Genomic DNA, 25,314 nt, shown 5'->3' on the forward strand with positions numbered 1-25,314 from the left:
TGCTGTTCAGTCTGTTGTAGCTGGTAGTCTATTAGTTACTGTGACAATAAATACACTAAACAGTAGCCTCCCATTAATTTGTGATCATATTTGTGCGCTTATTTTGAACACAAATGTGTGGACTCCACAATCTTTCCACAATCTTGAGGGGTGGAGTGCAAAACCCAGTGGCAGTAAATGGGATCTGAATCCAAACTGAGTGGCCGGTTTCCTATGTTTTCCTTGTGTCTTGAACGTTACATAGTGTATTTGGATGACAGGGAAAAAGCAGGATGTATCTTTCCCGTCATGCAGCGCGACTGGGTTCTCCCTCCGTGATCATCGCATCCAGGGAGCGAGAGAGAGAGCAGTAATGGCGGCCGGGTAGATCCACACACAAACACCGCGTCCGCAATCAGCCGCACTCACCGCAGCCCTCCGGGGGCAACCAGCCTCACACACCGCGGCGGAGCCAGCGCGAGAGACACGGAGCGGAGAAACGGGATTCAGGGGGGACGGGAAATCTTCCGCGGACCGTTGCTGCCTGGGACTTTCCTTCTACTTTTCAAAAAAAAAAAAAAAAAAAAAAAAAAAAGAGGAGAAAAAAAGAAAAAGAAAAAAAAAAACATGGATGAGCACCCCGGCGGAGGAGGGGTCGGAGCGGGCGCCCCACGACAGCCTCCGCCGCCACAGCAACAGCAACAGGGGAGTAACAGCAGCGCTAATCCGCCGATCGGAGGTGGCGGCGGAGGAGTCATGGTGCCGCACCAACCGGACGAGCTTCCCCGGCCACAGCAACAGTACACCATCCCCGGCATCCTACACTACATCCAGCATGAGTGGGCCCGGTTCGAGATGGAGAGGGCGCACTGGGAAGTGGAGAGGGCCGAGCTCCAGGTTAGCCCACTTAGCTTAGCACTGAATGCCGATAATGCTAACCCAAGCTAACAACAACAACCGGTGATGCTGTCCTGTATAACGTTACTGGTTAAAATAAAGCTGCGGCGGGCACCGAGAATCAGCCACATTTGCTGTTCCTCGTGACGTTGTAGTTCAGAACTACCGTACGTCAAAGTGTCGCTAACGTTCGCGGCTAACAAAATGTTTGTAACCCAGCTGCTTAAGTGGCTAAGCTAACAGATCAGAGCACGAATAGCGGAATGCACTAGGTTACCGTTAGCGCGTCTGGTGTTAGCTGTTAGCTTCACGGCGCTGTCAAAAGGTAACTTAGCGCTTAACATTCACTGTTGTTGTTGCTTTCCTCAGCTTATCAGGCTGTACTCGCACCGCGCGTCGAAAACATTGAGACTTCTCATTGTGGACATGAAGTCGGTGATTAGTAAAGGAGAAGTGAATGCAGCTGACTGTCAGCTAATCTCTATGCAGCCATTTTGGTTTGTCACGCTAGCTTAGACAGCTGTGGTGCTAGCTAATGTTGCTGTCTAGTCAACAGCTGGACCCGGATAACCAAACGTCTGATTGAACCACCTTTGTGCACGAAAAGGTGTAAAAAAAAAAAAAAAGTCTTAATGGTTAACAAAGTCTGCTAACAGAGCTAGCATCACAGACGGAGTGAGTGTGTTCCTGGTAGCAGGAGCTTCTCAGCCTGACTGACCATGAATGAGATCATTTGGGGTTAATGAGAACATTTACACTAAAGACAGATTACTGTGAACGGACTGAAGCTCACCTGTGGTTCCCACCTTTTTGCTTTCAACCATCATGTGTGCTTCACTTTACTGCAGACCAGTTTGTGAAACATCAGACTTTAGGTGCATTTCCTGTTGCTGTTGGCAGCTGAGGATGAATTAAAACATCCACCACAGAGGAGATGTCTGATGAGAATCTGTATCTGCATCTTATATTCTGCTTACTGGAGATGCTTAAATCCAGCCGCTTCTCTCAATGCAGATTATCTACCAACACCTGAGTACTGACCTGACAGTGATAAATAAGATCTGCATACTTCAGTTTCATTTATATGTGAGGTAACATGGGACCAGGTCTGCTGTGGTGCTGAAGACCAAGTCAGTGGCCCACCGTCACTGAATGAATGGAACTCATAGCACAAGAACATTTAATTAAGACACTGAGGAAGAAAATGTGTTTAACGTCGACACCCTGCTGCTGAAGGCCAGTATTGACACTGACACTGATCTGGTGGATCACATCAGTGGACTTCTAGTAACTGTAAATTCTGTGGCGACCCGCTTCAGATTCAGAGACTCTAAACAAAAACAATACAAGAATGGATGCTGCACATCATTCAGGAAAAATAAACCCTGATTTGATGGCAGAGGCTTTATGAAGTTATAACAGACAGCCATTGTCGCTATCAGCAGCTAATCCCTGATATTTTCTCCTTCATCGTCTCTGCCCAGATCAAGGCAGTGAGGTGCAGTAGAAACATACATGATGTAAGCGTGTGCCTTGTTATAAGTTTATACGTAGACTCAGGCTGTAAACAGACTGACAGTGTGCTCTGTCACTTCATCAGACCCTCCTCTTCCTCACCATCTATTTCACAGTGTAAATTAGTTCATTCAGGCTTCAGTTTCTGTGTGATTGTGTGTTGGAGAAAGATGGAGTGAAGCTGAAGTGTGGAAAATGTGGGGCAGTTCATGTGTTCATCATAACACACCCTGTGTGTGTGTGTGTGTGTGTGTGTGTGTGTGTGTGTAATGACAGGGTCTCTCAGCACACACTGTTTGCTCTGCTCTGACTTGTTGCGTTGTGACACTGGATGCCTTCAGCATGACTCTGTTAGAGTTTCTGATAAGAGTCACACACACACACACACACACACACACACACAGGCAGAACAAATGAGCGAAGGTGTCGACATTCCTGCCTGTTAACATTCACTGTAGGAGGAGAGCCAATAAACAGTAAAGATAATAAATGCTCGTTTTCTCAGGAAACGCTTCATCAATACACTTTATTGATGCGTCCCTGGATTAATTAGAACTTTCACAGGGGGGTGGAGAAGGTTGTGGTTAGATTTTTAACTTGGAGCTATAAAGGATAACTTTGTTTTTTACAACCTGGACCTTATTTCTAGCATTAAATACGACCATTTACTCACCCAGACAACTTTGGTGGCATTTGGAGTCGTTTTGAAGAAATTAGCCCCAGAGGAGCGGCGCGTATATCCGTATAATGCGAGTACTCGGGGCATCCATGCGCAGCCTCTATATAACACATAATCTGCAGAAACTCGTTCATATTCCAATATTTAGTTCTGATATGCTGGTGCTATTCCCCTCTGAGCCCGTGGTGGCATGTTATCAACATCCGGCGTCTCTAGACAACTACCTCTGACGTGGATGATGTCATTACCGAACGCCGGGCGCTGCGAGCAGCCGGCCACAACACGGTCGGCTACGAATACGCAATGACGAACCATAGCTGTGCCAAACTACAGCTAAACTAGCCGACCGCCGGCTCAGAGGGGAATAGCACCAGCATATCAGAACAAAATATTGGAAGCGCAGGAATAATTGCTCACCTGGGTAACAGGTAACATCAGCGTTTTAAGCCACTGGCTCTAAAAACGGAGCGATGTGGAAGCGAGGACGATGAAATCGTGAGTGTTTGTGTTGAAGAATACAGATGATGTCAGAGAGCAGGAGGAGACATGAGGGAGGTTCAACAGCAGAGGAACCAGACTGCGCCTCCTGCTGGTCAGAACGTGTTGGAGCAGTTTTCTCCTCGTTCGATCCTCGTGACTTGATATCTTTCATCCAATCAAGTGTTCACAAAGTGTTGACCCTCGCTCCATCCTCGCTGTGAACCACTGAGCCTTTCAATCATGATACTCTCACCTGTTACCAATCAGCCTGTTTACCTGTGGAATGATCCAAACAGGTGTTTTTGGAGCGTTCCACATCTTTCCCAGTCTTTAGCTGCTCCTGTCTCAACGTGTTTGAAATGTGTTGCTGCATCAGATCCAGAATCAGCAGATATTTACAGAAATCACTGAAGCTGATGAGCTCAGACAGTAAATATATTGACTTTGTGCTGATTTCAGGTCAGTTTATTAGCCTACAGCTCATTTAATGTGCTTCACTGCTACGCCTGAATTAATGAAGAACTTAGTGAACTAAATCAATAAAGGAGTTTCAGCCAGAGACCAAAGCATCTGTTCAGCCAGGAATCACCACAGTCTCTGTCACCATGACGACTAACACATTAAGTACTGTGTATTGAAATGTGTTTTCGGTGACATCTCTCTTGACGGATGTTCATGAATGCTTCCAGATAATCGAGTTAACAGTAGTTTTCCAACTGAAGGAAGAGAGAGATTTTTCATCAGATTTGTGTTTTTGATGTTGATGCTTCTCTTTGCAAACCGTCTGAAAACATGCAGCGTGTAAGATGTGTACAGCTCAGGAACCTCGTGGGGGTCAGGGACGAGGCTCAAAGTGCACCACAGCAAACATTAAACATGAGACTGACTGACACAGTAACAGCGGAGAGTCCCAGCAGCAGTTCTGTCACTTCAGCAGCAGTACAAGTACAGAAAAACTGTTTTTATACATCAGCAGGAGCACGATGTGCGTTTCCTGTAAGGGGGCATGACTCACAGTGACATCACTCTGTGGACCGTCCCACTGTGTGTTTTTGGTGGATTTATCACCAGCCGCCTGGTGGTTTTCTGACCACTGAACCTGGTCCAGACCCGTGGTTGTTTACACACCCCGACGTCTTCTGGTATGTTAGAGAGGCCTCAGGGTGGTGTGGAGCTGTGGCTGTCAATCACAGAGCTGGCCAATCAGACCAGGGCTGAGTTAGTGTAGTCTGTTATGTAATCCTCCTCCCAGACATCCTGGTCCCCACAACCCCCATATCTGTCTCTGTCTCTCTCTGTCTCTGTCTGTCTCTCTCTGTCTCTGTCTCTGTCGGGGAGGACCTCTGGTTTCCCTGTCGTCATGGCGACCTTCATGACAGGAAGTTGCGACCCCCAGTTTGTCTCTGACTCCCCCTGTTGCCATGGGCACCCTGGCAAAGAGTACTCAGATGTGTGTGTGTGTGTGTTTTGTGTTTGTGTGTGTGTGTGTGTGTGTGTGTGTGTGTGTGTGTGTGTGTGTGTGTGTGCGCGTGTGTGTGTTGCTCTGTGGTTGTGTGTGTGTGTTGCTCTGTGGTTGTGTGTGTGTGTTGCTCTGTGTGTGTGTGTGTGTGTATAAATAGTTCTCAGCCTCCATCAGTGTTGGGTTTCAGGTGCAGCTGCTCACTGACAGACAGATGGGCAGAAAGACAGACAGGTGGGCTGAACAGTGAGACAGGTGTGGTCAGTCAGACGGGAGGTGCTGCAGCTCGGGGGAGGTGATCAGGTGATCACGGAGCTGAAGGTGATGTTTTCAAACGTCTCCTTTTGATGGAGCAAAAGTCTCGACAGAAACAAACTTCCAAACATTCAGTTTTCACTGACGTGATGAAGAAAAGCAGCGAAACTGAAATATTTCCATTTATTTTGTCTGAAAAATGAAACGATTAATCGATGATCAGAAGAGTCGCTGATCGCCGTTCTGTTGATTGATTAATTGACTGCTTGTTAATGTCCTGTGGAGGAAGGACGTGATGTTCTGATGTGTTAACATGTATGCTGGCTTCTGTATTTCTGTCCTTTGGTTTCTGTGATGCTGCTTGGGGACATGTTTATCTCTGATGTCATCTTTCTGGGGCGTCCTGGTGGTCTCGGTTTGGGGCGCTGCCCAGGAGCTGCAACAGGACCTGTTGTTGCATGTCACTCCTCATCTTCGTCCTCGTTTTTTGTCTTCTGTATACATAATAACACAGACGGGAGAACAGCTGTCATTGAACGCCACACGGACTTCACCTGCTGAACAGATGAGACGTTCGGGTGGTGATTATTAGGTCGGGAAATATTCTTTTAACCAGCTGATGTGAAACTACAAGTTCCTGCTTCTGTTCATCACGTTGACTTTTGTAACAACCTAAACAGCTAAAAATAACCATGAATAACCTTACTCAGCAGTGTGTCCCGTGGTTCAGTCCATACGTCCAGCAGGGAAGACGACTTGAGTCTGATGATGTTATGAATATTTCTGACATTAGAGGAGTGTTGGTGGATATGGACGACACGCTGAGGTTCCCCTCCAGGTTTCCCATCATGCCGTGTGATGTTGCCACGAGCTGTTGTTTAAGCCTGTATTTCTTTACATCACGGTGAACACCACAGACCGTCAGTCCTTCACTGTAACCATGGATACTGACAGCTGTCACCAGAGCCGCTGTTCGTGCTGAAGAGAACGTTTAAACACAGTGATTGTGGGGTTCTGTGACGCTGATCAGGTTTCTACGCAGATGTCTGTCTGTCTGTCTGTCTGTCTGTCTGTCTGGCCGTCTGTCTGCCTGTCTTCCTGCCTGTCTGTCTCTCTCTCTGTCTGTCTGTCTCTCTGTCTTCATGCCTGGCTGTCTGTCTCTCTGTCTGCCTGTCTGTCTCTCTCTCTCTGTCTGCCTGTCTGTCTCTCTCTGTCTGTCTGCCTGTCTGTCTCTCTGTCTGTCTCTCTCTCTGTCTCTCTCTCTCTCTCTCTCTCTCTGTCTGTCTCTCTCTCTCTCTGTCTGCCTGTCTCTCTCTCTCTCTCTCTGTCTGTCTCTCTCTCTGTCTGTCTCTCTCTCTCTCTGTCTGCCTGTCTGTCTCTCTCTGTCTGTCTGCCTGTCTCTCTCTCTGTCTGTCTCTCTCTCTCTCTCTGTCTGCCTGTCTGTCTCTCTCTCTCTCTGTCTGTCTCTCTCTCTGTCTGTCTGTCTGTCTGTCTGTCAGAAGAGTCAGATGAGTAGCACTGCGTCCTGGACCACCTTTGACCTCTGATGATCACGTTGCGTGTGGACGACAACCTGAATGAATGCTCTGTGTGTCTCCGCAGGCGAGGATAGCGTTCCTGCAGGGGGAGAGGAAAGGTCAGGAGAACCTGAAGAACGACCTGGTTAGAAGAATAAAAATGTTAGAATACGCTTTAAAGCAAGAAAGGTAAGAACCGCGTCCGTCCTGAGGGGTCATAAATGATCCTGGTCTGTCCTGTTTGAGCCCTTTAATGACTTTCTGTCACTGCTGATCGTTTCCTGATCATCCATCAGGTTTCAGATTGATCCATCAGTCGAGCTCAAACCAACATGTCAGAGTTCTGATTAGAATAAAGGAAACATTGATCTGAGTCTGCAGTTGTGGTGTGTTTAAGTGCTGATGGGAAACTTTGAGATGATTGACATCCTGTTAATCTGTTAATTACATATTCAGTCTGAAAATACCCAGAAATCAAAGTGTCCACCAACAACTGATGATGATGATGATGATGATGATGATGATCTGAAAGCCTGTGAACACGTGAAGCAGGTGTATCTTTGTTGAATCATTCTGATGTTTGTTGCCGATCAAAGATGTTTCCTTGTGTTTCCTCCTCAGAGCAAAATATCACAAGTTAAAATATGGAACAGAGTTAAATCAAGGGGAGATGAAGATGCCAAGCTTTGAATCAGGTAGGTGGTAACAGACCAACGGTCGTGGACCTGGTCTGTGCCTCAGACCAGGTTCCTGCTGGGCTCTGTGCTGTCTGAAGCCTCTTTCACTCTTCACATCAGATACTCAACACTGGCACACTCTCCTCTTCCTCCTCCTCTTTAAACTCTTCTTCTCTCTCCGCTTCTCAGCTTCACATCCTGCCTTCATCTCCTCCGCCTCCTCCTTTTCTTCTCCTTCTTTTCTTCTTCTTCTCCTCCTCCTCTTCTTCCCCTCCTCCTCCTCCTTTTCTTCTTCTCCTCCTCCTCCCCCTCCTTTTCTTCCCCTCCTTCTCCTCGTTTTCTTCTTCTTCTCCTCCTCCTCCTCCTTTTCTTCCCCTCCTCCTCCTCCTTTTCTACTTCTTCTCCTCCTCCTTTTCTTCCCCTCCTCCTCCTCCTCCTTTTCTTCTTCTCCTCCTCTTTTTCTTCTCCTCCTCCTCCTCCTCCTTTTCTTCCCTTCCTCCTCCTCCTTTTCTTCTTCTCCTCCTCCTCCTTTTCTTCTTCTTCTTCTCCTTTTCTTCCCCTCCTCCTCCTCCTTTTCTTCTCCTCCTCCTCCTTTTCTTCTTCTCCTCCTCCTCCTTTTCTTCTTCTTCTCCTCCTCCTCCTTTTCTTCTTCTTCTCCTCCTCCTCCTTTTCTTCTCCTCCTCCTTTTCTTCTTCTCCTCCTCCTCCTCCTCCTCCTTTTCTTCTTCTCCTCCTCCTCCTTTTCTTCTTCTTCTCCTCCTCCTTTTCTTCTCCTCCTCCTCCTCCTCCTTTTCTTCTTCTCCTCCTCCTCCTCCTCCTTTTCTTCTTCTCCTCTTCCTCTTGTCTTTCTTCTCCTCCTCCTCCTTTTCTCTTTCTTCTCCTCCTCCTTCTTTTCTTCTTCTCCTCCTTTTGTCTTTCTTCTCCTCCTCCTTCTTTTCTTCTCCTCCTCTTCCTCTTGTCTTTCTTCTCCTCCTCATATGAAATAAAGATTCACCACCCCCTCCTCCCTCCTGACCCTTAAACTGTTCATACTGTTCTGATCCCTGGCCTCTGGGGGGCCATCAGGTTGTTGTTTGGACTGTTCTGGTGTCAGTGAGTCACATGTTTCCACAGATTGTGATTTTGGGGAAGTGAACTGGACAGGTGGTTACCTGAAGGCGTCCAGCAGGCGATGCTTCATGTCTCCTCATGTTTCCTGTCTGTGTGTTTGTGCTTTAGACACCAAAGACTCTGAGGTCTCTGCTGTTCCTGCCAACAGTCAGCTCACCTGGAAACAAGGAAGACAACTACTCAGACAGTAAGCTCAGCGTGTGTCAGCAGGTGAAGACAGGTATCACCTGGACTCGCTTATCGTTTGTCCTCAGAGAATCTGAAGGGAAGCGGCAGACTGTCAAACACTGGATCAAACGTATTGAACGGATATTGATTGATCGTACAGGCTTGGATTCATTGTTACCGTCAGACACTGACAGATACCTGACGAGCTGCAGCGATTAGTCACAGGACAGAAAACAAGTCCAAACTTTTACTGACTCCAGTTCATGAAATGTCACAATCAGAGTAAATTCATTCCTTTAAGGTTTTTGTTGCTCAGTCAAACTACGTGACGATCAATCAATCATTCAATGGATCAATGGATCAATCGAGAGAATAATCTGTAGATCAGCTACAACGTGACATCTTTAGATCATCCAAACAAAAGCCGACGATATTCAATTTAATATGATGTAAAGCTGTCTGTCTGTCTGTCTGTCTCTCTGCCTGTCTGTCTCTCTGTCTGCCTGTCTGTCTGCCTCTCTGTCTGCCTCTCTGTCTGTCTCTCTGTCTGTCTCTCTGCCTGTCTGCCTGTCTGTCTGTCTGTCTGTCTCTCTGCCTGTCTGTCTGCCTGTCTGTCTGCCTCTCTGTCTGTCTGTCTCTCTGTCTGTCTGTCTGCCTGTCTGTCTGCCTCTCTGCCTGTCTGTCTGTCTGTCTGCCTGTCTGTCTGTCTCTCTCTGTCTGCCTGTCTGTCTTTCTGTCTGTCTGTCTGTCTGCCTCTCTGCCTGTCTGTCTGCCTGTCTGTCTCTCTGTCTGCCTGTCTGTCTGCCTCTCTGTCTGTCTGTCTGCCTCTCTGCCTGTCTGTCTGTCTGTCTGTCTGCCTGTCTGTCTGCCTCTCTGCCTGTCTGTCTCTCTGTCTGTCTGTCTGCCTGTCTGTCTGTCTCTCTCACTGTCTGTCTGCCTCTCTGCCTGTCTGTCTGTCTATCTGCCTGTCTCTCTGCCTGTCTGTCTCTCTGCCTGTCTGCCTCTCTGCCTGTCTGCCTCTCTGCCTGCCTTTCTGTCTGTCTGTCTATCTGCCTGCCTGCCTGCCTGCCTGTCTGTCTGTCTGTCTGTCTGTCTGTCTGCCTGCCTGTCTGCCTCTCTGTCTGCCTGTCTGTCTGTCTGCCTGCCTGTCTGCCTCTCTGTCTGTCTGCCTGCCTGCCTGCCTGCCTGCCTGCCTGCCTGTCTGTCTGCCTCTCTGTCTGTCTGTCTGTCTGCCTCTCTGCCTCTCTGTCTGTCTGCCTGCCTGCCTGCCTGCCTGCCTGTCTGCCTGTCTGTCTGCCTGCCTGCCTGTCTCTCTGTCTGTCTCTCTGTCTGTCTGCCTGTCTGCCTGCCTGTCTGTCTGCCTGTCTCTCTGTCTGTCTGTCTGCCTGTCTCTCTGTCTGTCTGTCTGCCTGCCTGCCTGTCTGTCTGTCTGTCTGCCTGTCTGTCTGCCTCTCTGTCTGTCTGCCTGCCTGCCTGTCTCTCTGTCTGTCTCTCTGTCTGCCTGTCTGTCTGTCTCTCTCTCTGTCTGTCTGCCTGTCTGCCTCTCTGACTGCCTGTCTGTCTGCAGGTACCTGCAGGAAGTAGGATACACAGACACCATCCTGGACGTTCGTACTCAGAGGGTTCGCTCTCTGCTCGGCCTGTCGGGCTCCGAGCAGAACGGATCTGTGGAGAACAAGAACCTGCAGCACCTGATCAACGGGACGGAGCGCCGCAAGGACAGCAAGAGGTACACACACACGCACACACACACACACAGTCACACACACACGCACACACACACACGCACACACACACACGCACACACACACACACACACAGACTCACACACACACTCTGTTACACCTCTGCATGTGTGTGTCCAGGAGTCCAGGTGACGTTCTGGAGACGTTCAACTTCCTGGAGAACGCCGAGGACAGTGACGAAGAGGAGGATGAGGAGGGAGACCTGATGGATGACATCAGCACTGACAAACACCACCGAGCCAAGAAACACAAGACAAAGGTACACACACACACACACACACACACACACACCCCTCCTCCCTCCTCTCCTCTCTGCTCCACCCTCGTCTCCTCTCCTTGACGTTTTGTCCTCTCCTCCTCCAGGTGGGGAACGAGGGCTTGGCATCGGAGGACGACGCCGACACGGAGGAGGCTCTGAAGGAGTTTGACTTCCTGGTGACGGCGGAGGACGGAGAGGGAGCGGGCGAGGCTCGGAGCTCCGGAGACGGGACGGAGTGGGGTGAGAGAGGAGGTCGTTATTCTGAAGTCTTCTTCACGTTTCATCGTGTGTTAGGCTGTGGATTATTTTCTGGATTAATTGTGTCGTGAAGATGATGTCATCGAACTGCTTCGTTTTTGAAATGATTCAGTTTCATGAAGCAGCTCCTGAATGCTAACTTGATGTTTCAGCTGTGACTTTAGTTCGTTGGTTTGTCTCTCTGCAGCGGAGCCTCTACCGTTTCCTCCCGGCGGGGGGAAGTCCTTCCTGTTGGGGGGGTCGGACGACGTTTTGGAGAGCGTGCTGGGTTTGGGCGACCTCGCCGACCTCACCGTCACCAACGACGAAACGGACTACAGCTACGACGTAAGACACGAACCGAAGCGCAGCTTCAGCACGCGGACGCTCGTCGATCCGTCTGATCACGTTTTCTGTCGTTTATCGATCCCAGATGCCGTCCAATAAGGAGTCTTCGTTCAGGAAGACGTGGAACCCAAAGTACACGCTGCGGAGCCACTTTGACGGCGTTCGAGCGCTGGCCTTCCACCCCGTCGAGCCGTGTCTGGTCACCGTGTCCGAGGACCACACCCTCAAACTGTGGAACCTCACCAAGACCGTCCCCGCCAAAAAGTAAGCACACGCCGAGCCTCAGCGGCGCTCATTAACATGTCGAACCAGCCGTCGACTCAGCATCAGGCCTTCAGCTGTGTAGCTGGTGTAGCTGGTGGTGTCGAGCTTCATGAAGACATGTCATGGACCCTGTCCTGAGTCTAATCTTTATAGTGACCATGAACGCGGCTCGCTGTGTCCCCCTGGAGGACTGGAGGACTTCTCTAGTGAAACGGCTTCACCACGGCGTGCCAACTGCTCGCTCTGTAACGTGCACACCTGTCTGTCAGACATTAGCAGGTGGTGCAGCTGTCTGTGGATTCTGACATGTAATCCCCACAAACGGCTGCTCTGAGCTCAGCGTCGACGAGAAACAGCTTCATCCTGGTGACGACGATGATGATGATGATGATGTGTTCAGTCTGGATGTTTTATTTCTAACACTTTCTGTCTCTGTGTTTTCCAGAAGTGCCTCTTTTGATGTGGAGCCCGTCTACACATTCAGAGCTCATGTGTATGTACACACACACACACAGTCACTTATACACACACACTCACACACACACACACACAGTCACTCACTTGCTCACACACACACACACACACAGTCACACACGCTCACACACATACACATACACACACACACACAGTCACACACTTGCTCACACATACACACTCACTTGCTCACACACACACATACACACACACACACACACACACAGTCACACACTTGCTCACACATACACACTCACTCGCTCACGCACACTCACACACACACACACACACACACGCTCACACACACACACCCTAATGTAATGTGAGTATTTGTCTCCATCCAGTGCAGTTTGTGATGTCCTAAAGTGATCTGATGAAGATGAGGAAGGAAATTATGAAGTGAACAATAAGCACTGAAAGATGTCTCTCTCTCTCTCTCTCCCCCTGTCTCTGTCTCTCTCTCTCTCTCTGTCTCTCTCTGTCTCACTCTCTGTCTGTCTCTCTCTCTCTGTCTCTCTCTCTCTCCCTCTGTCTCTCTGTCTCTCTCTCTCTCCCTCTCTCTCTCTCTCTGTCTCTCTCTCCCTGTCTCTCTCTCTCTCCCTCTCTCTCTCACTCTCTCTCTGTCTCTCTCTCTCCAGCGGTCCAGTGTTGTCGTTGGCGATGACCTCCAGTGGTGAACAGTGTTTCAGTGGAGGCATCGACTCGACCATCCAGTGGTGGAACATCCCGAGCTCTAACGTGGACCCCTACGATACCTACGGTGCACGCGCACACACACACACACACACACACACACACACACACACACCTCCTGAAATGACTAATAAGCTTCAGTACTATAACAGTCCCCTCCTCTTGTTTTCCCCTGTCCAATCAGATCCCAGTGTCCTAGCGGGATCGTGGACGGGGCATACAGACGCCGTGTGGGGATTGGCTTACAGCGGCATCAAGAACCGCCTCCTGTCCTGCTCGGCCGACGGAACGGTGAAACTGTGGAACCCGACGGAGAAGAACCCCTGCATCAGCACTTTCAACACAAACAAGGGTGAGGACAGACAGCGCCCCCAGAGGACGCGGCAGGAACTGCGACATGACAGACGCGATGTAACGTGATGTGTGTGTGTGTCTGTAGAGCACGGTGTCCCCACGTCAGTGGACTTCAACGGTTGTGACCCCGCCCACATGGTGGCGTCCTTTAACAGTGGAGACGTGGTGGTGTATGACCTGGAGACTTCCCAGAATGCACTGGTGCTGAAGGGGCAGGGAGAAGGCAGTAAGAGCGCACACATACACACACACACACACGCAGACACACACACACAGACACACACAGATTCAAAAGAAATGTATAGTATAAAAATTATGTCCTCATATTTCCTTTTACTTTCGATTCTTCTTCCTCTTTCTTTTAACCCCGCCCCCTCAGCCCTCCCAGGGTCCAATCATATCAATAAGGTGGTCAGTCACCCCACGCTGCCCGTCACCATCACCGCTCATGAAGACCGCCACATCAAATTCTACGATAACAAGTCAGGTCAGTCTGTTTCCACCTGTCTTTGTCTCTCTACCTGTCTCTGTCTCTCTACCTGCGTGTCTCTACCTGTCTTTGTCTCTCTACCTGTCTCTGTCTCTCTACCTGTATGTCTCTACCTGTCTCTGTCTCTCTACCTGCCTCTCTACCTGCCTCTCTACCTGCCTCTCTACCTGTCTCTCTGCCTGTCCCTCTCTCTGTCTCTACCTTGCTCATGAAGCCAGCAGTGCTGTTCTGAGCGCAGCACCTGTCAGCCTGGAGCTGCTGCAGGTGTTGATGCTGCTGCAGGTGTTGAGGTGAAAGGAAGGAGTCCATTGAGATGATTATCTGTTGAGCAGTAGTCTTTACCTGTCTGTCTCACCTGTCTGTCTGCGTGTAGGTAAAGTGATCCATGCCATGGTGGCTCACCTGGACGCAGTCACCAGTCTGGCAGTGGATCCTAACGGGATCTACCTGATGTCTGGAAGTGAGTCTCTTTAAACCAACAGGAGTCTGTGATGTTTGATCGGTGGTGTTTGAACGCAGAGTGCTGATCAGTGAGTCTGCTCCTCTTCCTCACCTCCCCTTCTCCTGCTCCTCCTCCTCCTCCTCAGGTCATGACTGCTCTCTGCGTCTGTGGAACCTCGACAGTAAAACGTGCGTCCAGGAGATCACCGCTCACCGGAAGAAGAGCGAGGAGGCCATCTACGACGTGGCCTTCCACCCCTCCAAGGCCTACATCGCCTCCGCCGGAGCGGACGCCCTCGCCAGGGTCTACGTGTAGACGAGGAGGAGAAGAAGAAGCAGAGGGCTGCGGGGCGAGAGACTCAGACAGACAGAGAGAGAGAGAGAGACAGGCTGGTCTGTTCACACATTAACAGTATTCAGGTCTGTTCAGGTCTCTGAACACGGGATCTCCATCAGACGACTGAAAACACACACACACACACACACACATACACACACACACACTGTGAGGAGGCGGAGCTGAGCTGTGTGTGAGTGTGTGTGTCTCCCTCCGACTGACGGAGACGTCCAGCAGCAGAGACACAAACAGAAACGACCACTGAGCAGCTCACCTGTCCTGTGATGTCACCTGCCCTCGTGACGTAGCTCTGATGACACTACACGAAGCCCCGCCCCCTTGTGTTGACACTAGTCTGACCTCCTGACCCCGCGGGGGCGCAGCCGACGGACTCAAAGGAAAAATCCCGCCTCAGCTCGGTGAAGCCGTCGTTTCACCGCGTCGTGTTTCTTCTTCTCTGTGGATGACGATGACGTCAGCGGGTTCAGTCCAGAAGAAGAACGTGAGGCGGATTTTTCCTTTGAAGCGTCGACCTCCGGCCGCCGACTCACGGGAAAAGACGAGGGAACGGAACGTTTGGCGTTTTAAGTCTCTGTGATTTTAAACTGAACTGAAGCTTCAGGAAAAAACCACAACAGATTTTGACCTAATTTTTTACAGTGTTTTTAAAGATAGTTCATTAAGGCGTGGAGACGTTGAGACGGAGAGCTAAACGTTAGCTGTAACGTTGAGCGGACGCAGAGCTAAACGTTAGCTGTAACGTTGAGCGGACGCAGAGCTAAACGTTAGCTGTAACTCCAAACATCACGTCGGGTTGAAAGTCAGACGTTCTGTTTCTGTCTCTCTGACAACGTGTGAGCTGATTGGACGTCCATCCTAACGGGAACACGGGATTGGTTAATGCACCCCCACCTCAGCCCCCCGGGGGGGCCAGTCAGAGCCCTGCGTTTAAACACGAGCGAAGGATTCAGACGTTTAGCGTTACTGTAGTTACGTATGGACGTTTTCTGTTTGTGTAAAATAAATCTAGTTTTTATAATCATTTTTATAAATGTGGAAACGTCTCGTTAACGCCACAGAGGAAGATTCTGGTTCCTCGTCCCGTCCGGTCCTGCCATCACGACGCTCACAGACCCCGCCCCTCTACTTCCTGTTTCCTGTCGCATGATGATTCTCAGAGCACGTCTCCGTCTGAACGTAAAGATGGAGTCTGGTTTCTGGATCTCAGTCTGCATTTCACAAACTGTAGAGGAGAGATGAAGAGCTGGAGTGTTGAGACTCGGCCGAGGAGGAGGAGGAGGAGGAGGGTGTTAACGAGCTCTGATAACGATGTTTGTATGTCAGCGTGTGTCCAAACAGATTTAATCTTTAAGACGATAATTCACGATTAATCCTGAAAGAGTGAAGCTGCTCTCAGCTCAGCGGGACAGATCGTCTCTATGGAGACGTCCAGGACAAGAAAGACAAACACCTCTGAGGACGTTTGTGACTGTTAAACCCTGGACAGTGTTTCATCAGACAGGTGCGAGACGTTTGACTCATCACATCGTCAGACAGCTCACTTTAGTTAGCGTACCGTAACGTGAGGCGTCCATGTGTGTTCGGTTTTCAGGAACATGTCAGAGACTTCAGACAAAACATAATTAAACACTGATGATGACGACGACGAAGGCTTTTAACTCCCAGGTGACGTGAACGACTGAGACTCAGCTTGATCAACGTCTTCATCACTCTGTTTAGTTTTCCACCTTTTGTCTTCACCCTGAGCGGAGGCGGAATGAACCAGGACACCTGAACACACCTGTGCAGGTGAACAAGTGGCAGGAGTTTTTTTGTTTGTTTTTTTTTAATGTTTGAATATTTAATTTATTGATATTTTAAACTCTAAAAATCAGCAGCTGCTTTTAACCTGCAGTGAAATAACTGCTGTTGAATCAGGTTTGTTTTTCTTTAACGTTCATTTACCAGAAGGTCAAATCACATTTGATTAATTAATTAATTAATCAATAAATCCTGGGTTCAGCTCACGCTGCAGACGTTCAGGTTTAAGTTTAAATCCATTGTTCTAAATTTAAGCTTTTCTAACTGAAGTTAAAATGAACCAGAGCTCAGAAACGTTAACTTCCTGTTTGGGGAGAAACGGTTTCTTTTACCTCAGAAACAGCCAGCAGAGCTCGTTAACTGCCAGCTTTCATTCAGGAAAATCACCGCGTGGCGTTCAGGTGTCGATGGCTCATGAAAATCAGCAGCTGGATGTGAAAAAACAAACATCTGGACGTTCAGTGTCACAAACTCGGAACCGGTTCTAGATTCCAGTTTGGATTTTAACTTTTTTTGGCCGTTCGAGGGAAACTTCAGGTGTTTAACTAGAAGCGATCAGATTTACAGAGCGTCAAAGAGTACGTGAATGCAGCGCAGTCTCTGTGGAAACGGGGCTGATGCAGCAGTTAATCCTCAGTCGATGGTGTGTTCAGTGACAAGCTGCAGGTTCAGGTGGAGGCTTCAGCCCTCAGCTCCTCTTCCTCCTCCTCCTCCTCCTCATATCACTGTGTGACTTTTCTCTTTTTCTTCATCACAGCTTCATCAAGCAGACGTAACATTTATTTATATCATGACGGTTTTAAATCTCATCCTTATAAGGAAAAAAAACCGATTTGAGCTGTAGGAGAAACTGTCCAATCAGAGGCCTCCTGGGGGCCGGGTTTTGAAACAAAGCTGCCACCTGATTGGCCGCCCCCGGCCCCGCCCTGCTCTGCCGTGCATCGTTGTGGTTTGTTTCTGTTTTAATTTAATTTTGTAACTGAAGGGATTTGTGACGTGAGCGGCTCCTGATTGATCACAACAAAAATCTTTATTTTTCTTTTCACCAACGCTACGACTTACTGTGTAACTAAAGACTTTTGTTTGTGTAATGCATGATTAATACAATAAAGTATTTTTTCTAGTCTTCCAAAAAATGGAAAAAAAAAGTTCTGATCAGTTTGCGAGTTTTGTAAGTTTTTTTCTTGTTTTTTGATTTACAAACTATGAAACAGCAGATTTTAAAGATTGTACCACATAGCAGAATACAACTGTATATAAAATGTCTATAATAACTATTAAATGGTGTACCTGTACAGAGGCTGCTGCTCCGCTGGTCATTCTGTCAAACACACTGTGGATGGTTTGATCACACCTCACTGAACAGGAAATGTCCCACCAAAATAAAAGTTGAGGCAGACACCTTTGACACTTGAGTGAAAAATTCGGTCAGTTTTTCCAGAATCAAAAGCCAGTCAAACATTTTTAAATGATCACTCTGCCGTCACACTGTGGACCCCCCCCCCGACCACTCTGCTGCTGCTGGTCTGCTGTTTTTCCTGGTTTGGCTCTTTTAGCTCTGATGAAGAGAAATCGATGCTACAACATGCAGCAGTATTTTGGTCCCAGCCAGCCTCCAGACCCCGACAGGGTCACGTGTTCAGAGAGTTCATGAGATAATTGACCTGATAGGAAATAATTAAAAACATATTCTGACCCACAAAACCATTACAGAGGACAGCTGGTCCTGATCCAGGACTGTGAGGTCTGGATCGCTTCCTCCCTTTCCTTTTTGACTAACATGTTTAAAGTGGAGTGAGTTTTATTTATAGCGCCAAATCACACAGGTGTGAGGAGCCCGGTGCATCATGGGAAATCCTCCAGCAGCCTGTAGCAGCTTAGCGGACGGTTCAGGGCTCTTCTGACTCTGGTAACTGTTGAAGTGATTTTTCTATCACAGTAAACTGAATCTGTTCAGGTTTTAGACGGTTTGTCGGTCAAAATGAGACAAAATATTTTTAATTTTCGACATTTTAAAGACAAAACCAAGAACAGAACACCATCATGAGAAGAATTGTTGGTTCTGAATGAAAGAGAAGACCTTCAGCTGGGTGCAGCTACGTAAGTTCACCTTCAACTCATCATATTTTATTTGGAGAATAAAGAAAAGTTTCAGAACAAAATGTTTCTAAGTTTAACAGCTTCAACGTGTAACTTCATTACTGTTTGGCTTCTTTAGACTCCAGCTGCAGTCCTACAGAGAGTGTTGAACAGCGTGAACAGCTTCGATGACCGGCGGCTCCTGATGGTGTCCGGCGGGGCCCGGCGGGGCCGGGTCCGGCGTCCGTCCGAGGCGTCCGCCGCTGACCGCCATGTCGTCCTGGTGGCGCCGCAGCTGGAGCTTCAGCTGCCGGTTCTCTCGGCTCAGATCGTCTCTGTGTTTCTTCAGAGCTTCTCGCTGCAGCACGGCGGCGCTGATGGACCGGGACACCTGCTGAAGCTCCGGAAACACTGCGACCCCCTGCAGAGACGCTCAGGTCAGTGAGAGTTCGCCTGTTTTTCGCCTTCTGTTCTCGAACAAATACGTTTGTCTGACTCGTTAGTTTGTCTTCAGCCGGTCTGATTGTCGACTGCTCCTGTTTCCAGATCCACTTACTGATCAGGATCAGGGACAAAACTACCAAAATAAGACTAGCTGGACTAAAGCTCTGCTGTTGTCTCGTTTGACACATACTTCAGTTATAAATGTACAATCTAAATACGGAGCAGTCAGTGAACGCATCATGGACCGTTCGTCTTGTGTATGTCGTCGGTGATGAGAACTTTTTCATTACTACTGTTTACTATTTTGCTATTTTATTATTATGTATATAATCTTTTTACTGCTCGCTATTTTGATATTTTATTATGTATAGTTTGTTCTTTATAGCCTTATTTCAGAATGTTTTACTTATTTCACTGTGTGTAATGCTGCTGCTGCACTGCAATTTCCCAGCCTGGGATAAATAAAGTATATCTATCTATCTATCTATTCATCTAACTGAACCCAGCAGGTTTTGATTGGCTGGAACAGCTAGCTGCTAGCTGCTAAACTGAACCCTGGTTTTCAGTTCAGTAAAGTTAGAGGATCAAAGTTTTGTGTTGTTTTGTCAGCCTGGAAAACGAGACTCTGAGCTCGTTTGAAGCTGCTTTACTTTGTTAATTCTTCTTCACACAAAAGCAGTGACCACTAGGACTCCTGCTAACGTTAGCTAGCCGTCGCCCTCACTAGCTGGGATGAGCAGACTGAATGTTGCTGAGATGTTGAACTTGTACAGAACAACATTAACACTGATTTGTTCCTACTGAACCTGAAAGCATCTATTCGGTCACTTTTTGGCATCACTCCCACCTACAGAGCAACAGTCAGTCAGACAGGAAGACCTGGACCTCAAAACCCACCTCTGCTGGTTCCTCTGTCTCAGGTCCAGTTCCCTCTGGTGAGCGTTCCTCTGGGGGGAATAACGTGTTCTGCTCGTTCTCCAGCTTGCGACACATGTCAGCGACACGTAGAACCCTCTGGCTCTGGATCAGCACAGAGCGAAAAGATGAATGAGAAGCAGTTCAGGTGTGAGGGGGGACAAACGGGATGTGACGTGGGTCACCTTGGCGATAACGGCTCGCAGTTTTTTGGCGGCGGTGTCGCTGTGGACGCTGAGGTCGGTGAGCTGCTTCCTCACCGCCGTCTGATTCTGAGTCAGCTGCTTCTGAAGCTTCAGAGTCTTCTGCTTCACCTGGTTACTGGCGGCTGTCAGATCCTCTTCCACCGACCGGTTCTTTGTCTTGCTGGAGTTGAGCTTCTTCCTCAGCTGAGCGACAGTATCCTGAGACAGGAGGGAAACAGATGGAGGCTTTGATGCGACAACCTGATGCTACACGTTGTTTTTGTTTGTATCTTTGATCTGACGGGACAAAGAGAAGCTAAAGATCATCGTCTCCTCCACAGACGTTCATCCTGACCTGGGAAACGCTGCAGAAAACACTGTTTGCATCAGGTGTGCCTGTGGGCACATCATTAGCTTTATTAGCTTCATTAGCTTCGTTAGCTTCAATCTCAACACATACAATCAAAGTTCCACTGACCTGCAGCCTCTCCACCTTCTTCATGTGTGCGTTGGTCATTTGAATCGAGCGCTCTGCGGACGTCCCGTCGACCATCTCGTCGTCCTCGTGCCCCTGGGGGGTCTCCTCCAGCTCCCTCTGGTCAGTACTGCTCTTGTAGTCTGTGATGCCTTCACTGTACAGTCCGTCAATTTCATCCGTCACTTCTTTGTATCTTTGCTCCACAGTCGGCTCCAGTGTCGCGCCCTCCAGATAAGCTCGCGGCTGCTGAGAGTCTGCCAACTTCTGCTTCCTGAAAGACAGCACCCAGGTCAGACTGGAGACACAATGGACCAACGTGCAAAGACGTAGTTGATGCAGCAGAACCAGCGATAGCATCTTTTTTATTTCACTCATTCATACTTGTCAAAACCCGACGGCTACATCACCCACGATGCAAGTCAAACGTCAACAGTCGAGTCAGATATTGTGGTGCGTTATGCAGCCGCTGCTCTGTCACGGCAGATGTAAGGAACACTGCAGGCTGTAGGGGGCGCTACAGAGCCGCAGACTGACCTCTCAGAGATGAACCTGGTGCTCAGGTGCTGCAGGCTGTTCTCCCACTGCTGCTGCACAAACATCAGCCGTTTGTCCTGCAGGGCCCACAGACGCTCCACACGCTGCAGGTGAACGCGCCGCACCTGAGCCAACTGGCGCTCCGCCCCCTGCAGGTCACGTTCCAGGCTCTGCGACGCCAACAAACAGTGACACGCTGAGAGTCAGGCATGTTAATGTACAGGATGAGGAGCGGTTTGAATCTTGCGGTGCGGCGTCGGATCACCTTGACGATGCTGTCCAGGCCTTCCAGGTCCGTCTCAAACTTCTGGCTGAGCTCCACGATCTCTTCGTGCAGCTCGGTGCCTCGGGTCTGACGGAGGATCGACCTCCAGCCCTCGTTCAGCTTCTGCAAGTTCACCGCGGTGTTCCTCTCCTCCTTCTGCAGCTTGTCCTGATGTCAGGCAGAGAGACAACACAGAGCTGCTCAGAGACGCATCAAAGATCGTAGGTCAGCTGAAGCTGTCGGCGGTGAAAACAGGTGAAGTGACCGCTGACAGTTACCTTCAGGAACAGCGTGAGGGTCTCCTCTCTCTTCTTGGCCATCTCCTCCTCAGCCTGAGCTCTCTGCTGCAGGTACAACCGTCTCTCCTCCTCCATCTTTCCTCCACCTTTACCTCCTTTCTTTGCTTTCTTCGGCATGATCCCTCCTCCTCCTCCTCTTCCCCCTCACTCTGCTGCTGCTTCGTTTGGTATTTGACTGCAGAACTCCTTAATAACAGTTACATTATTATAAGCCAGTTTTACATCTCAGTGAACCGAATCTCTGCGTTTAAAGACGTCATCTTGGACTCTGAACTCATGATTGGCAGTTTCCTGACTTTTTACAGACAAAATAAATATTTGATCAATCCAGAAGATAATCAGATATAAATGATTCTTACTTTAAACTTTTCTCTTCATGCTTGAATACAAATGTATTTGTTTGCATATTCAGCTAATTGGATTAAATGAAATGGGAGCTACCAGCTGACCGCTGTCTCTGTGGTCTGCATTAGTTCCACTGAAGCTTCCTAAATTATTAGTTATTTTTTAGGAATTCTCATAAAATACTCAAAGTTAAACATCTACAGCAGTGAAATACAACATCCACATTAATGCTGCAGTAATATTAATCCACAAACATCAGATATAATAAAACACTGACAGTACTTTTGCTGCTCTCGGTCAAGCTGCAGATCACGTGACTATTTGTCGTTGTTATGGCAACAGGAATCAACTACAGCTAGCACATATTAGCTTGTTAGCGTTATTGTCCGAACAACAATAGGCCGTAAAATTACAACTGGATATAAATCTACAAATCTACACCAACTACCAACCGCCGCAGTTCTCCCGCCGTTAACTAAACTCTGTCAGCGGTCAGACGGTGAAAAATAACGGCTTCAATCGCCGCGGAACTACGCTAGCGTTAGCGTTAGCGTTAGCTTCAGTGACGGTGGTGCCCAGGTACCAAACGTTAATTATCATTTATTATTCGGTTTCACAGAGACAGACCTTTGCTGTGTTTGCTCGTTAGGACAGTTTGGACCAGATAAAAGCAGATACAGACGAACAAACTGTTTAAAACTGCGTTTAAACTGCTTCAGACAGTTTGAGGAGCTTCAGAAACCGACTGAACTTCAGATATTTACCTGCACGAAGCTACACCAGAGCTCAGCAAGGTAAAAGTTAGCTAAAGCTAAGCAGCCACATGCTAAAAACACCACACATCACGTTACATGACTGCAGAACTAAAGCGCTAAAGTAAATCTATAGTTAACGTGTAGCTTCAGTATTAAACACACGTGATAGAGGTCGATCGGGACAGACTCAGCGTCACATCTGCAGCAGCGTTAATGTCTGTCCGTTAAACCGTCAGTTACCTGAAGTCCTCTGTCTCACCTATGAGATCAAGGAGGGAACACCTTGAAATAGGTCCGTTTCAGGCTGTTTGTTTGCGTTCCGTTTCCATGGCAACAGATGTGGGGACGATCCGCCATGTTGGTTCAAACCAACGTCAAAGCAGACAGCCAATCAGCAAACACCGTCATGTTTTTATGGAGGAATAACAGAGAGAAAAAAACGAATACGTACGATTTAAACCAGTTAGTCAAACATTAGAAGTCGCATCATGTACTGATGTGATCCAGTTTGGTTTAATAACCCCGAATAATTTGCTGTAAAGCGGAGAGCAACGTCTCCATCTGCACTGAGCTCTGCCACTTTGTTTTATTAACTCAGAAAATCGGTGATTTTAGTCTGTTTGAGGCATTTATCTCATTTTTGGTGTGAACATAGACCAGATTTAAACAGAATTTCACTGAACAGATAATGTGACACTCTGTCCTCTAACTGCGTTTCATTTGCTTGTGGTTCTAACTTCCACTTGTTTTCTTGTAATCTGCAGTTTGGACACCAGATGGCGCCACGTCCCTGCCTGAGTATCTACATGAACAGACATCAGTGGACAAGGTGTAAAAATACCTGTTTATTGAAAGACACAACAACAGGTAATAAATACAGACAAAGGACAGATTGCATAGAAGGTTTCATTTGCAGAGACAAAGAAATCAAATAGTTTTTAATGCTTTATGACAGCTGGACGACTCCTGCTAACAGAACAGGACCAGACGTCCCAACAGAAAACACCCACACACCTCATTTTAGCCCTTTCACCTAGAAATAATCCATCAGTTTTTGGTTTCCTTCCTTCCAGGCAGCCGCTGGTTTCACTTGAGACGCGACACCTCTAAAAGATGGTCGTTGAAGTTCTTCTACAGAAGTAATAAATTGAGCTCTCAAACAGGAAACGATGGTTGACGTTTTGCTTTTGTTGGACAGTCACAGTGTGGACAGACGGGACAGAGGACACGGCAGACGGCGACAGGCCGGGAACCAACCTGTGGACGCTGCAGTCGTGGGGTGCGTGCTGCGGCCACCAAAGCACCACGACAACATTTAACGTGTCGAAACACGTCAAAGAATATGATGTCATCCTCACGTCTCTGCACAAAGTCAAACTGCATCAGTCCAAGCAGCTCATCAACCGCAGATGTTCTGACATGTGCAAATATGTTAATATGTCAACAAAACTATTTATTATCATCACGGTTTAATTTGTGAGCACAGATGTGTTTGTCTTTCTTCTGAAGTAGACGGGAATTCAAAGTATTTGACAGATTGTTATCAGATCTGACATAAAGGATGATGATAACTTGTGACAGAGATATTTGGCACTTTCTTTATTCAGGACTTATTTCCAGCTATGCCTCAACAAAATAATTAGACATCAGGTCTTTGTGTTTTCCTGGAAAAATGTTTCTCTTTTAGACACTAAAATGTCTGAAATTCACCGAGATCAGAAGAATAAATTACACAGTCTGAGATTCAACAATCACATTTTTAGTTTGAGTGTTTTTAGAGACGGATTCGTTTGGAAGAATGTTGCATTCGTTATTGAAGAGAGTCGTAATTACAAAAACTGGGATCCAGTTTTGTTTCGCTTTAATCTGCAGTTTGTGGATCCAGCAGGGTTTTATTTCAGTTAGCATCTAGCATTAGCCTAGCATCACAGCGGCCTCACTGATGATTATAGTGAAGTTAGTTAGTTATGGTGTTTGCTACGTTCTTACAAGTAGTTTACTATAGTACTTTTACTGTTTTTGTGTTGTATTTTAGGGTAATCTGAGTACTCTGTAGCGGCTGCAGAATCAAACTGACCGTGGACCGTTTCGTGAATCATTCTGGTCTCGACTGTTCGTGATTGGTTGTTTGCTGATTTCCCAACGTCTCCTTCATTAAATAGAAAAAATGTTTTTGGTTTACATGTGTGACTCTACGTCGTGTGTTTTTATATACATGTGTATGTCTCAGTATTAGTAGGTATATGTGTACAGTATATATACAGTGTGTACTTGTACTTCTATCTTGGTGGTTTCGGACCTGTGCTGTGAGGACTCGCTCTTGGTTTTGGATGGAGGGGCCGTCAGCGACGGACCTCATGAGCATCAGAGTACAAATGTTTTCTTTTGCGTTCTACCTGAAAAGCGGGGGCCTTTTATTCAGTCCAGGTCAGACCTGGTTTGGGGTTGGGGTCACGGTTCAGGTCGTTATCACCAGTCTAGAAGTACAGACACGCGTGTTCAGTTGTTCTCTGTGAAGTGTCGGCAGATGCCTCGGACCAGTGGAGGGATGAACTCGGCGAGGCCGGTGAACTCTCTGGTGAAGAAGGTGTGGCTGTCCTTCGGCTCCGATGACATCGCTTTGAGGTCATCCAGGGGTGCCCAGGCCACGCCCACAGAGTAAATGGTGATGCCTGGTGATTGGTGGACGGGAGAAAGAGGTGCAGCTTTTATCCAGAACTGAACGCACGCTGTTTTTTTTTCTTTATTTTAATAAACCCACCTTGATTCTGCGCAGCCATCGCAGGGCCTCTGACGTCGTCGTACGATTGGCCGTCT

General features: G+C 48.0%; 3 protein-coding genes across 4 annotated transcripts in view; 1 reads left to right on the forward strand and 2 right to left on the reverse strand.

Moving 5' to 3' along the window:
* The first annotated feature begins 295 nt into the window (after positions 1 to 295).
* On the forward strand, positions 296 to 17,498 carry strn3 (striatin, calmodulin binding protein 3). Of its 2 annotated transcripts, none has more exons than XM_041954129.1 (16): positions 296 to 876; positions 6,867 to 6,970; positions 7,403 to 7,476; positions 8,676 to 8,754; positions 10,303 to 10,464; positions 10,601 to 10,739; positions 10,844 to 10,991; positions 11,185 to 11,324; positions 11,410 to 11,588; positions 12,034 to 12,081; positions 12,701 to 12,822; positions 12,940 to 13,107; positions 13,195 to 13,335; positions 13,489 to 13,596; positions 13,973 to 14,059; positions 14,187 to 17,498. In XM_041954129.1, the coding sequence occupies exons 1-16, from the start codon at positions 607 to 609 to the stop codon at positions 14,354 to 14,356; spliced, it is 2,139 nt and encodes a 712-aa protein (XP_041810063.1). In that variant the 5' UTR covers positions 296 to 606; the 3' UTR covers positions 14,357 to 17,498. The 2 variants fall into 2 exon arrangements, with proteins under 2 accessions (XP_041810063.1, XP_041810064.1); XM_041954130.1 differs by having other exon boundaries at positions 10,844 to 10,979.
* A 918-nt stretch (positions 17,499 to 18,416) lies between these two features.
* On the reverse strand, positions 18,417 to 21,514 carry ccdc65 (coiled-coil domain containing 65). Its single transcript, XM_041954176.1, has 7 exons — positions 21,377 to 21,514; positions 21,099 to 21,266; positions 20,834 to 21,003; positions 20,300 to 20,570; positions 19,822 to 20,040; positions 19,601 to 19,741; positions 18,417 to 18,698 (listed from the first exon to the last, which is right to left on the reverse strand). The coding sequence occupies exons 1-7, from the start codon at positions 21,512 to 21,514 to the stop codon at positions 18,432 to 18,434; spliced, it is 1,374 nt and encodes a 457-aa protein (XP_041810110.1). The 3' UTR covers positions 18,417 to 18,431.
* A 1,853-nt stretch (positions 21,515 to 23,367) lies between these two features.
* coch (coagulation factor C homolog, cochlin (Limulus polyphemus)) overlaps positions 23,368 to 25,314 on the reverse strand; it is an 11,715-nt gene continuing 9,768 nt past the window's right edge. Inside the window, exons 14-15 of the mRNA XM_041954175.1 lie at positions 25,259 to 25,314; positions 23,368 to 25,169 (exon numbers count right to left, since the gene is read on the reverse strand). The exon at positions 25,259 to 25,314 is cut by the window's right edge and continues 39 nt beyond it. Coding sequence (XP_041810109.1) covers positions 24,997 to 25,169; positions 25,259 to 25,314 — 229 coding nt within the window. The 3' untranslated portion in view covers positions 23,368 to 24,996. The remainder of the gene's footprint in view (positions 25,170 to 25,258) is intronic.

Source organism: Chelmon rostratus, chromosome 15 (assembly GCF_017976325.1).
Source record: "Chelmon rostratus isolate fCheRos1 chromosome 15, fCheRos1.pri, whole genome shotgun sequence".
In the NCBI taxonomy this organism is placed as follows: domain Eukaryota; kingdom Metazoa; phylum Chordata; class Actinopteri; order Chaetodontiformes; family Chaetodontidae; genus Chelmon; species Chelmon rostratus.